The 13200-nt window shown below is 35.0% G+C and overlaps 1 protein-coding gene across 1 annotated transcript; it reads right to left on the bottom strand.

The window, feature by feature from the left end:
• Positions 1-3555: 3555 nt before the first annotated feature.
• Positions 3556-6112, bottom strand: LOC142350773 (uncharacterized). Its single transcript, XM_075402728.1, has 3 exons — positions 5814-6112; positions 4475-4598; positions 3556-3941 (listed from the first exon to the last, which is right to left on the bottom strand). Exons 1-3 carry the CDS (start codon positions 6098-6100, stop codon positions 3903-3905), a joined length of 450 nt encoding a protein of 149 aa, XP_075258843.1. The 5' UTR covers positions 6101-6112; the 3' UTR covers positions 3556-3902.
• Between the last annotated feature and the right edge of the window lie 7088 nt (positions 6113-13200).

A 13200-nucleotide genomic window follows, 5' to 3' on the forward strand; every position in this document is an offset into this window, starting at 1 on the left:
TTTGTATTAAGACATGCCAAGTCTATGCCAAGACTTGGATTTAGACTTTGCAAGTCTTGTCCATGACGTGGACTAAGACTTGCAAAGTCTTCGCCAATTCTGGGATTAAGAATTGTCAAGTCATGGCCAGGACTTTGGTTAAGAATGGTCAAATCTCGGCCATGACAAGTACCAAGTCCTGCGCGTCTTAGAAAAGAATTGGATTAAGACTTGTCAAGTCTTGACCATGACTCGTATTAAGATTTGCCAAGTCATGGCCACGACTTTTATTAAGTCAGGTCAAGTCTTTGCCAAAACTTGGATTAAGACTTTCCAATCCCTGCCAATACTGGGATTAACATTTGCCAAGTCATGGCCAAGACATTAATTAAGACTGGCCAAATCTTGGCCATGACGTATATTAAGACTTGCCAAGTCTAGGCCAAGACATGGATTAAGACTTGCAAATTCCTGGCAATGACTTGGATTAGGACTTGCCAAGTCCTAGCCAGCACTGGGATTAAGAATTTTCAAGTCATGGCCAAGACTTGGATTAAGACTGGTCAAACCTTGGCCATGACAAGTACCAAGTCTTGCACGTCTTGGACAAGAATTTGATTAAGATTTGCCAAGTCATGGCCACGACTTTTTATTAAGACAGGCCAAGTCTTTGCCAGGACTTGGATTATGACTTGTCAAGTCATGACCAGGACATAGATTAAGACTGGCCAAATTTTGGCATCAAATATATTAAGACTTGCCGCTTTGAGGCCAGGACATGGACTAAAACATTAGGACTTGCCATTTCTTGCCCAAACCTTACACGTTTATTGTTTTATGATCATAGCTCTGCGTCAGTCTTTTTACCTAGACTGTCCATTAGACTTGCCCAGTACAGTTACTGATCAGGCGTTAAGTACGGGTAGTTAGAAAACCTATGGAACGTTCGGAATGATCTAAACAAATGTTGAAAGAATTTTTTCCTTGTACCTTTTTGTCAGAGATTTCCAACTGGGTACAATTCAGATAAACGTCTTTTCCCCTACGCAGCAATTTAAAGTTAACAGGTGGTTTTTTTCATATTTTATTTAATTTTTATTTAGTTTTTAGGTAGTCAAAAGCGCATTTGGTTCTGTTCATTTTTTATGTAACATTTTTCTTCAGAACTGTTGTTCTTGGCCGTTTTCAAACAATTTTCAGCCTGCTCATGGTCTAATTTAGAGGGGCCAAGTCTTGGCCAAAACTGGGATTAAAAATTACCAAGTCTTGGCCAAGACATGCATTAAGACCGACCAAAGCTTGGCAATAACATGAATCAAGACTTGCACGTTTTAGAAAAGAATTGGATTGAGACTTGCCAGGTCCTCAACATGACTTGTATTAAGAATTGCAAAGTCATGGCCAAGACTTGTATTAAGACCGTCCAAGTCTTTTCCAGTACTGGGATTAAGACCTGCCAAGTCATGGCCAAAACACGGAGTAAGACTGGCCTAAACTTGGCCATGACATGTATTAAGACTTGCCAAGACTAGGCCAAGACATTGATTAAGACTTACCAAGTCTTAGCGAGGACTGAGATTAAGACTTCGGAAGTCTTGCCAAGACTTGGATTAAGACTTGCCATGTCTTGGCTAAGTCTTGGATTAGGACTTGTCAAGTCTTGGCCAAATCTGACAATTTTAATTGTGTTATGACCATAGCTCTGAGTCAGTACTGATACCTAGACATTTCATTCGACTTGCCCAGTACTGTTATTGACTGGAGTTAAGAAGGGGGTAGTTAGAAAACTTACGGAACGTTTCGGTTGATCTTAGCAAATGTTGTTGTTAAATGATTTTTTTTCCTTGAAATTTTTTTTCCTGAGATTTCCACCTTGGTGAGAATTAAAGAAACGTCTCTTCCCCAAAGCAGCAATTTAAATTTAAGAGATTGTTTATGTCGTAATAATAGCAAAGGCGTTTTTAAGGAATTACTTCTTTCAATCAAAGGGCTTTGTTTTCATTTTTTTCCCAGTGAATAAACACCTCTTTCATCGTTTTTTCACACATCTGCAGTATAAAGGCAAAAAAATTAGAAAAATGTGATTCACAAAGGTTTAATGGATGATTTTTTTTCTTTGTCAGTTGCTCTTAAAACAGCATCTCCAAATTAATGTTGAATATTGGTGGACACCTACATAGCAACAATAGACTTTGAGAGTCAAGTCTATTGACGTTTTCTGAAATAAATTTTTGCTAAGAACGTTTCTGTCAGGAAAAATTTGCCAATAAAAAAATTTTAAAAAGTCCTCACTGTATCATTTTTTAATAAACTTCTTTCCGTTATTGTTATGAGATTTCACATTTGCTTCCCTTTTTTCAGTTTAAGTAACATTTCTCTTCAGAAACGTTGTTCTTGTCCGTTTTCAACATTTTCAGCCAGCCGAGGGTTGAATTCATACGAGCCAAGTTTTGGCCAAGACTTGGATTAAGACTTGCCAAGTCCTGGCCAAGTCTAACAAATCCTTATTGTGTTATGATCACAGCTTGAAATTAAAACGGACACCTAGACCTGCAATTAGATTTGTCCAGTACTGTTATTGATTGGCATTAAGTACGGGTAGTTGGAAAATTTATGGAAAGTTTGGGTTGCTCTTAGCAAAAGCTGTTGTTTATCGATTTTTTTCCTTGTACTTTCTTTGCCTGAGATTTCTAACGCGGTACGAATTAGAGAAACGTATCTTCCCCAATGCAGCATTATAATTTTAACAGATTGTTTATGTCATTTATTAGCAAAGGCTTTATATAGGGTTTTTCCAGAAAAAAGCTTTGTTTTCAATTTTTTCTTAGTAAATAAACACTTCTATTATTGTGTTTTCAAACTTTTGCAGTATAAATGGATAAAGATTTCAGAAAATTTTATTCACAAAGCTTTATTTGCTGATTTTTTTCTTCTTTCTTGGCTATTATTCAAAACAGCATCTCCAGATTAATGTTGACTAATGCTGCGCCTCTACATAGGAGTAATAGAATTTAAAGGTCAAGTTTTCTGACATTTTTTGAAATGATTTTTAACTAACGACATTTTTGTCATAAAAAATTGTGATTTCAAGATTTTAAAAATTCCTCACTGTAAATTTTTTCAATGTAATTTTTGTGGTTTTCCCCACTTCGGCCTCTTTTTATTTTTTATTTTATTAAAAATTTTTCTTCAGTCTGTCATCTGGTCAGTAATGAGTTAAAGATAAACGGTATTTCATTATGAATGCAGAACGGGTGTCTCTGAGTCAACTTTTGAACTAAATTTAGCAAATTTGTGAATTATGTTTTCTGTGAAAAAAAATTTGTGATCAAAAAATGGTCATTGAAAAGTGTATTCGGCTATGCTTCAGCTCAAGATTGACTGCCAAAAAGTTCGCCAGTCTTTCATATAATTTGCATCTCATAACAAATCAAACGTTTTTTTTCCGTATTATATTGTCCAAAAACTTTGTCTTGTTATGTTTTTTGTTCAAACGGGGCCATTTCCATTTTCGAACTTAGCACAAAGATAACGTATAAATTTTTGAGGTTAACTGGACGCGGCTTTAAAAAGCACTTTGGGCTATGTTTTTTAAATTCAACGACACCGAAAGGCAATTTTTTCCCGCCACCCTTTGCAAATAAATACAAGATTGTTCATTGAAAGCTTAAGTAATAATATAGCTCTTTTTCCTCTGATCAAGAAAAATTGCAATCGATCCATTTTGGTGATCAGCTTCACTATATCAATCATGTGGGCAGCCCGTAAAAGGGCGCTCTTTGGGTGTTGGCGTCTATCAGGCTGCGGGCTTGGAGAGAGAAAGCTTCTCCGGAATGTCCCGGGAAAGTCCACTCCCTAGCAGCAGGTCCCCATCCAGAGATGTTTGCAAAAAGGCATCTGAGTCTAATCTTCAAATCAACTGGTCACTGCAAAGTTGCACAACCAACAGTCGACCACTTCAACTGAAAAAGAGGCAATCTATAAATAGCAGCTAACAAACAAAAGAGATATTTTCCTTTTGTGGCCCCCAGTACGTTATGCACCCCCCAGTTACAGAGCACGTGTCATTACATAGTAATCATGTAAAAATATTGCACAGTGGTCAGGCACAAAAAAATGGGGGAAGTTCAATTTAGTCTTTTAGTTTGCTGTTAATTAAGTTTGAAAAGCGCATATGTAAACACAGAGGCGTTAAAACTGTTTGATCAAAGCGCATTTATACTCTATCACTATGTTGTCAATCATTTGCCAATAGAATGTCTCCTTAGAATTTAGTTTATCATAAAATTTAGGTTATGAATCGTACGATTTGAAAAAATGACAACAAACTTTGAAAGAGAAAAATATTAAAGTCATTTGAATCTATTGTCACGGTTAATCAGAAATGTTATAAATTAACAATCACTGTTGTTGAATCAAATTGTAAACGTTTTGTAACTTAGAACGGTGATTGTGAAAGTAATGAAGAAAGTGCTTCTGTCGAAGAAAGACTTACAGTGGCAAAATTTTCATTGAAACTATACTCATAGGATGCTGGTCGGTCATTGCACTTCCAGTAAGCAATGGGTTGCTGGCTGTCATAATCAATTGGATATCGGTAAGACCTCAATGATCCAAACCTAAAAAAGAGGTCTTGTTTCTAACTAGCACTATACTTTCGTGGTTCAAGGCAAACGTTAAAATGAAATAGCATCCTTTTTGAGAGCGTGATTGGCAATATAAAAAAGGTATTTGAATTCTGTTTGTCTTAAATAAAGCATAGATTGACTTACACTAAAGTAATAGAGACCAATGAAAATTTGACGTCATTTTGTTCCTCGTTGAACTCAAGCCAAATACTTTACCCGAAAAAGTTTATTTTAGCCTCCCACAGTGGTCTTTTACAGAAATCAACGGATCTTTCTATCGAGAGATGTTCACAAATTTTGCGTTCGAAACTTTCACATAGTATGGGCATCCTGAGGCGCTGGTTTGGTGAGAGTTCAATCACATGCATACAATTCAAGCAGGCATGGTGTTAAAATCACGTTTTCTGTTTGCTAGTACGGTATCCCAAGACGTTAATGCGATGAAATTACACAAATTCACCGCTTAACTTAGTGGTAAAATAACATAAATTCAACGCTTAGAAAACGCTTCGAATCGTTTTTTGTTATTAGATACATTATTATTGTCTTTTGTTTTTACAAGATACATTTATTAAAGAGGCACGGAAAATTCACCCACGAACAATCATATACATTTGTTTGAAACTTTTTTAAGCGGTGAATGTATGTAGTTTCGCCACTAGAGTCAGCGGTGAAGTTACAGAAAGTCACAACGTTTCACAGCTAAAGTTTGCAATTTCAACGCTAAAATTACAAAAGTTCAACGCATATGTTTTACAAAAAAGTAGAGTGAATTTGATTTTAATTTAAAACAAATACTCCTGATTTTCGTATGATGTGCCGCAGTGGAAGAAAAAGTGGCTGACAAGCAGGAGGTGAGAAGTCCGAATCCGTGCAAGGAAGGTAACTTGTAGTAAGCGACGCAATGTCGTGACTTTTTGAAAGTTCACCGCTAACTCTAGTGGTGAAATTACATAATTTCACCGCAAATTATGTACAAAACTTGTGGTAAACAAACAAAACTTTTCACCGCTTATCTTACACATTTTTGTGACTTTTCCTCGAACCGGGTAAATATTAACGTGCTACATGACAACGGATAAATTGTAATTTTGTAGGCTTCAATAATTGTTGTTGTGAGAATAAATCCTATTTTGCAGATTGAGTTATAGCATAATATCACGGATATTATAACTTACTGGTAGATAACGTATTGAGTTGACTAACCATTGATCGACTGATTGGTAATTGGCTCTGTTGTATACGTTTAGTTTATTGTTCAGATAGATATAGTCATCAAATATTGTCAGAGGATCAGAAAAGCCAACGCTATCCAAGCCCCACTTTGTATAAGCGTGCTTAAAAGGGACACATGCATTGTAACTTGCAGCTTCGTAGGCTGAAAAAAACACAGTGTTTAGCACAGACATTCGAACAACATTTGATATTCGAGAAGTACAATGGAAAACAGAACGCATCGTGAAGATCAAAATGAAATCATAAATTGAGATCATAAATTCGCTCTTGAGCTATATCAAAACAGACAGAAAGAATAAAATTCAAATTATAATTTTTTTACCAATTCATTTTTATCACATCAAAAAGGACTCCGTACAGTGTAAAGTTTTTCTCCTGATTCTGGGAGTTATATTTGCAAAAAATTGTGAAATTTTATCTATAGTTTTAAAACGGAGAGTTTTAAAATTATAGAGATTAGAACGGCCATAGCTAGAAGTAATACGAGACAGTTTTTTGAAGTCGAATGTTTCGGTAAAGACAGTGAAATAGCGTTTTTTGTTGTGATAGATACTTAAGAAATTTATGGGCAAAATTAATAGCTCTGGAAATTTGTATTTAACTAACTGTTTTGTTAAACAAGATCTCATCAAATTTGAAATTTGATTAAAATAAACACTTCTCTGGTGCATTAAGACTCAATTTTTCATTTTTGTTTCAAGTTAGTTTTTTGAAACATACCTTTTCCCTCCTTTTCATGATGTAATAAAAATTTTCATAAAAATTTAATTCCATAAGACTCCTTTTTATGAAAGTTCTATGACTACAACTTTTCATAGACGCCATAATATGAAGTTGTAATTTTATAACTTTTTGAATTATGGGGTCAACCCGGGTTCGGCCTAAAAAATAAAAAAAAACCTTCCTAGCAGATATACAAGAATGTTGAACTTTTTGTTGTGTTTCTTTGACAAAAACACAATATAGTTTAAGACAAATGTTAATTTCAACTGGAATTTTCGTCACACATTGATTCATAAAAGGATCTTCAATAAGGAGGAGCGATAAAAAGTAAAACATATTTCTTAGAGAAAAAAGAGTTAGCAAAAGTGTCAGTACTCAATAAATCTTTGCAACGAAACTTTTATAGTCTTAAAAATATTTTTTAAAAATGACTGCTTTCAGAAATATTGTCCACCAGCTGAAAAGTGCTGTAAAGCAAATTTCCCGTCGTCTCCTTATTACAAATTGATAAGAAAGTTTGGTTGTACTAACATCTTAAACACTATCACATTCGTCTTCCGAGATTTCTGTTATTTGGTGCGCTGGAGGAATCCAGATGCCGTGAGAGACAGACCAGAGAAGAGGAAATAGCAAGACAATAACTGATCGGAACATTTTGGTTGTGGCAAAGCAATTTATATACAGTGATTGTTTAATCCAGTTGCGATAACAGTTACGATCGAGAACAGTTTTCAGAAAGATGAAATAATCGACTAAATATTGACTATTTATACTCATTTTATAATTGGAGCATATGTAATTTAAATTAACTCTTTGTGCTTTTAATCGGAGAAAGTTTAATGACATTAGCATCGTTTAATTGGATCAGTTTCAGCTAAAGATGTTCAATTAATTTTTAGTTCGTAATTAGGAAAGAAATATGAGGCTGTAAAAATTTCTGTTCTAAGTTTAAACTATACAGAGTAAGTCCAAGTTGAAAGTGTAGTTATAAAGGAAAATAAATTTTTTACTACATTTTTGAAAAAATTGCGGTAAAAAGGGTGAAAAAGAAAATTTACCTAAAAACATTCTCGATAAAAAAAATTCATTTCATTCAGCCATATTATATTTTAAGCAAGTTGCTCCCAGTTTTTCTGTGAGTGAATATTTGCTTGAGTCATATTTCCCATCTCAGTGTCTCTGTTTTACTTTCTTATTGATATCAAACTCCAGCAATGATGACTTAAAATGTTTCCATCTCTTATAAACATAAGTTATTTTTTATTTGGTTTCCAATGAACTCAGAAGACTGATTGCTCAAGGCAAAGTGTTCGACTAAAAATGCAGCTTTTTGTGTACTATAATTATCCTACAAAAGTTAGTTTTTTGTAACGTACTTGGGAAGACAACCAAAAGGGTGAAGAGATCTGTGAAATTAGGTTTTTGCGCAATTTAAGAAACTGCTGATCATTTTTCCGGCAGCTACCGTATTTCTGAATATAATTTTCTTTCACAATTATTCACTTAGAGATTCTAAAAAAGTGAGCTGATTAATTTGCATACATTTTCTACAGAAAGAAGTGTACAGAGGTCCTATAAAGAAAAAGAACAGAGCTATTTGATCTGAGAATTTCTGAAGCAAATATCTTATTAAATGCAACAATAACAAAAAATTCTTTTCACACAGAATGCTTTTTTGTATTAAGATAAGGCTAAGAGGTCTCACTCAACAATTTTGCTACAGTGGTCAAGTTTTTGTGGTTCCACTTGTAGTTTTGTTGCAACGCAGATAGCGCTTTCGTGTTAACAAAATGCAATTTAGATTGAACACTTGACATGGTAGTGAAAAAACTACATTATTAAATTTGCTTTCGAGTTCGGACTGATGTTTACTGAATATGAAACAAGACACTTTGATCCAACCTATATCTGCAACAGATTCTGCGGTTGCAAAAGTATGAGAAGAGATATAGCGGCTAGAATACATATGAAATGATAGGGTATCATACTGTATTACTTTTAACTTTTTCTCTGGGTCGGTGTTTCGCCGTTTAACTGCGTCCTTAGTCAGATTGTGACGTCCCAGCGATCTTCAGATATTAGTTGATCTTAACTGACAGTTCCTAGATTAAAATATTTATTCAAAATAGGCCCATATGATTGATTGATTGAGTGTTTGGGCCTAGTTCTGTGGTTATTTTACTAAAAGGACTATTTGGTCTACGTCCAAAATGAGCCTCAAATGATGAACAGTAATTTGTCTTTTGACAGCATATTCGTAACTGATAGATTATTGAAATTATTGAGGTCTTTAAATGAAATTGATTTGAAGACGGGGTTTTATTGCTTGCTAAACGGCTCTTAATTGTTTGTATTAGCTTCTCCACTGGTCCAATAGCTCTGTGACCGTGAATTGGAGCTTTAATAACCTTTTATTTTTTTAACATAAAGATGATTTAGTTGACCGGTTTCTAATCTATCTTGATCTAGTCTAATTGCGCGTGATGTGCCGTGCAAAAACACTGAAGAAACTTTAAAAAATTTTTTGCGTTTGCTCTACCGAATACTTCAGCTGTTGGGAAGTTTGAAAAACGATCTAAACATGCAAGAAACAACAGTTCTTTGTCTTTTTTCATTGACCACTGGAATCTATCTGAGTTTTGACCCAGGGATTGCATTTTTCTGTTTTTGACAGAAAATCGCGTTGAATAAAAAGCGACTATGCAAATGTTACCATATCACTCATCTCCAAGCTTCCTGGAAGCGTTGCATGTATTGCATCTATGTAAGCGTCCTTGGTAGAATTTGGTATCGCAGTTTTCTTATACACAACCATTGTTTACCAGGAGATCATTCCAATGGCTGTGTAATATGGTTAGAACCGTTTTCAGCATTCTTCGTTGTCTTGGAGAATGCTGTCTCGTATCTCCTTTAGGATTGCGTCCTTCGAAATGAGGCTGGTCATCAGTGTGCAGGAATAACTCTTTGATAGTGGAAAGTTGAAAGAATAACCTTATACAGTATAAGTTATCCGTTGTTGAGGGGGTATTCGTGACTGATATTGTGTCTGTTGCCGGCTTAGAAGGTGTCGTCGGCGGGGGTGCATCATTTGACGGTCCAACTTCGTCTGCAAATCTGAATTTCAGGGTGTCGTTTGGCAAAAGTTTGATAGGGTTTCATCATACGAGTTCGACATCGTTAATACGGATTGGAATTTATTTGCGATGCGATTAACTTAAAGAGTGTAGAATGCAACGGAATTGTAGCGAAAGATTGGGCAAAACAAAAAACGAATTTGAATCGTTTGCCTTGTGGGCGAAAGATTTTGAATCAGAATGCGTGATAGTTTTTTAGCTAATTTTTTGTCATATCAAATGTCAGTTGAGGACTTCATCCTGGGACTTAGCATGGTGGGATCAAATATTCCAAAATTCTACATTTTATCAGACTCTGTCACGCAAGTTGAATTTCGGTTCAATTTTTTCCTCTGTGAAGTACTAATTTTCGATATTACAGCAAATGTCACACTTTGCAAAGTTTTTCTTTTTTTGTGTTGCAAAAACCAAACACACACTGTTGCCTGGCCGAATTTGAAAGCAGTGTTTTTTCTAGATGCTGCGGAGGAACAAAATTACTGCAATCATGAATTCAAATGATCTGAGTGGTATAACTTTGGTGCGCAGTCCGAGGCCTGCACCTATGAAAATACTTTAAAAGTCTAGTGAGGGGTGGGCAAAATTGACTATAAATACACGGTCGAGCTTCCTAATTAAATTCGAGCTAATATCTTTTCGTGGGTCGAGCTTAAGTCTTTTCATAACGAAGAAAGTCCAGCTAAGGTCTTTTCATGGGTCCACCATTAGTCATTTCTTGACCAACAAAGTCGGGTAAAGGTTTTTTCATGGGTCAACCGTTAGTGTTTTCATAAGTTTTTTTTTTCAAAACAGAAATAAAAAATTTTCATTTGTTTCTGCTGCTGTACATACAGAAATACAGCCGGAGCAAGACTAAGTAGCTTAGCACCAGAGCAGTCCAACTTAAGAAACAGCTGGAAAACTGCCAAAAGCCTTAAGATCTTGGTCAAATCTTAAGATTTAGAGTTATGGCAGCTCGAGTATATTACCACATTAGTTGAATCAATGAAACCACCGTGTGTTAGAGTATTGGTCCTAGTCCCATTATCCATGACAAGTTTTCGGCGCTATATAGTTTGTCTTCCCCTCCAAAATTATGAACTATCTTTTTTTAAATAATGCATGCTTTTGGGGGATTAGTGGTTCTTCTGAATCGTAAAAATGAAGGAGCATGCACGCTGACTACGTTTTATGCAACATCGCACAGACAATTTAAATGGGAAAAAAGCAGACCTATGAAAAGGCCAATGATGGATCCATGAAAAGACTTTAACTCGACTTTGTTTCCAAACAATTTGTCGAGCCTACGTCCAGCCCAAATATAGGGTCGAGCTCAAGTCTTTTGTAAAATTTTGGGTCCTGCTAATCTCTTGTGCGAAAAAACTGACTGGAGCTAAAGTCCAGAACGTCCTAAAGTCCAGCTAAAATCTTTTCATAGCTCCATTGAGTTGAGTATTGTCTTTTCATAGTACATTTGGGTCGAGCATTGTCTTTTCATAAGTCTGTACCTAGACCTGGGGACTTGTTATGTCATGGTATTGAATTACTCAGTTTAAAGTTTTTAATTACTCGGTTTCGCCTTCGAGTTTTATAACTTCTCGATTGCGATAGGAGTTTTGGAGTAAAATTCATTACTGCCGTCAGTGCATGCAGCAAAATAATGAAGAGAGCGCTTTGCGATAAAATTGTTTTTCACCTATTGAAACCATTCGATTGAAAATTTTCCGATTAAGCAACGGACCGTAATCTTCTAGTACCTGTAAACTAGATTTTAAAACCAGATTTTCTCGTTCTCGATTGTCCTACAAACCGAATTTTCTATGGTTGATGGCAATTTTCCCGAGTGAATTTGCATTTAAAGACTTGCTTACAAAGAAATCAATTTAAAAACCTATTGTGTCATAAAGCAAAATTAATTTCAGTCCAAATTTTGAATAAGTTAGTTTATCTTTTCGCATCAACAAAGGATCAAGAATAAAAAAAAGGAAAAAATGTATGTTACAAAGTTGTTCAAGCTATATTTCGGCTAACCGTAAATTGTGTTATACACATGATGAAATCTTTTACATTGACCTTCTGCTTGCTTATACGGTAAGTGTTAAAAAGGCATTGAATTCTGTTATTTTTTATTTTTTTTTTGTAATTTCTTCCCATACTGGTTAAAAAATAAAATAGTTTTTTAATGAAAAAATTTTTTATGAGAGCTAAGCGGATTGAATTTTTGTCAGCTGTTTGTTGGCTTGCATTTTCTCAAACAAACAGAAAAATGAATTGTTTGCTGTATTGCAAGTTTGCAGTTTTGCTCATTTTGTAAAATCAAACTCATTTGTGCAAATTAGTTCTTAAGTGTAAAAATAAGTTTAAATGCATTTTGAAGGCATGACAAATGTGTTATCAGTCAAAATGTGAAGTCAAAATTTTCATTAAAAAAAGAGTTTTCTTTGTATGCCCTTAGTGTAAATTTCCTTTTCACGTGAAAAAGTCATGTTGCCTCATCAGTAGAACCATTTTTTTGGTTTTCCCGGAAAATGTCTAGCTGGGTATTTTACACTGATATCATTTCTGATTGTAAGTATGGTGGAAGGCATTTATTACGTGTAACCCCAACAAATCATCAAATATCTTCAAATATCATCATAAAAAAAACATGTACTAAAATTTTTTGCTGTTGATCCCATTTTCTTCTCAACTCCTGAATAGCTTTGACAACAAATGCACAAGATGTACGGGTCTCTAGTTTGCATTTGCGCAATGAAAATCAAATTAAGAGTGATTAAAATTGAAAGTTTGCCCATTGTTTGCCCAACTTAACGGTTTTCTTTACTAGTCGTGTTGGTTATTGCAACGCTGGCTGTAATAACTGTGAGGTGTATGTGGTACACACGTTGGTAAAATATCATTTAATTTAATTCTCACTGTTCATATTCATCTTCATTTCTTTTAAACTTAATTTGTTACTTTGTGTTTTAAATGCATTCCCCGTTTCATATCTATATTTGGTGCCCCGAATCCCAGATTGATGTTCATATTGTCTGATCACGTTGTATGACCCGAAATCTTTTCAGTTGCTTTTAATTTGTTTAACAATCTGTTCAATTCAATGATTCAATTCCTATTGACCACATTTTTTCAACTTCCTAATTCTGAAACATTTTTTTTCGTTTCAAATTAACTCAATAATTCAGTTGGTCTCTTTTAACTCTCATTTTGGGACATAGAAGCGCGACTTAATTGAGTTGCTAAAGTTGATTGAATTTGCGATGCAAATCAAGCCTCCGTATTACAACTGGTTTTCGCGGAGCGAAAACAACAAAATTAATCGATCAAAAGTGGCTATAGTAAATTGACAAAATTGAGCGAGTGTTTGCGACGCCAAAACACAGAGTCATATTCCATCCTGTATTTGTGTCGCTAACACATCTAATATACGTAACAAAGCAGTTGTAAACGACATAGCGCAATTGGAAAGGACAAGGCAGGAATCTCTGGTTTGATAGGAAAAACCGCGAATCCAGATAAAG

Source organism: Convolutriloba macropyga, chromosome 12, assembly GCF_964194025.1.
Source record: "Convolutriloba macropyga chromosome 12, txConMacr16.3, whole genome shotgun sequence".
NCBI classification, from domain to species: Eukaryota; Metazoa; Xenacoelomorpha; order Acoela; family Convolutidae; genus Convolutriloba; species Convolutriloba macropyga.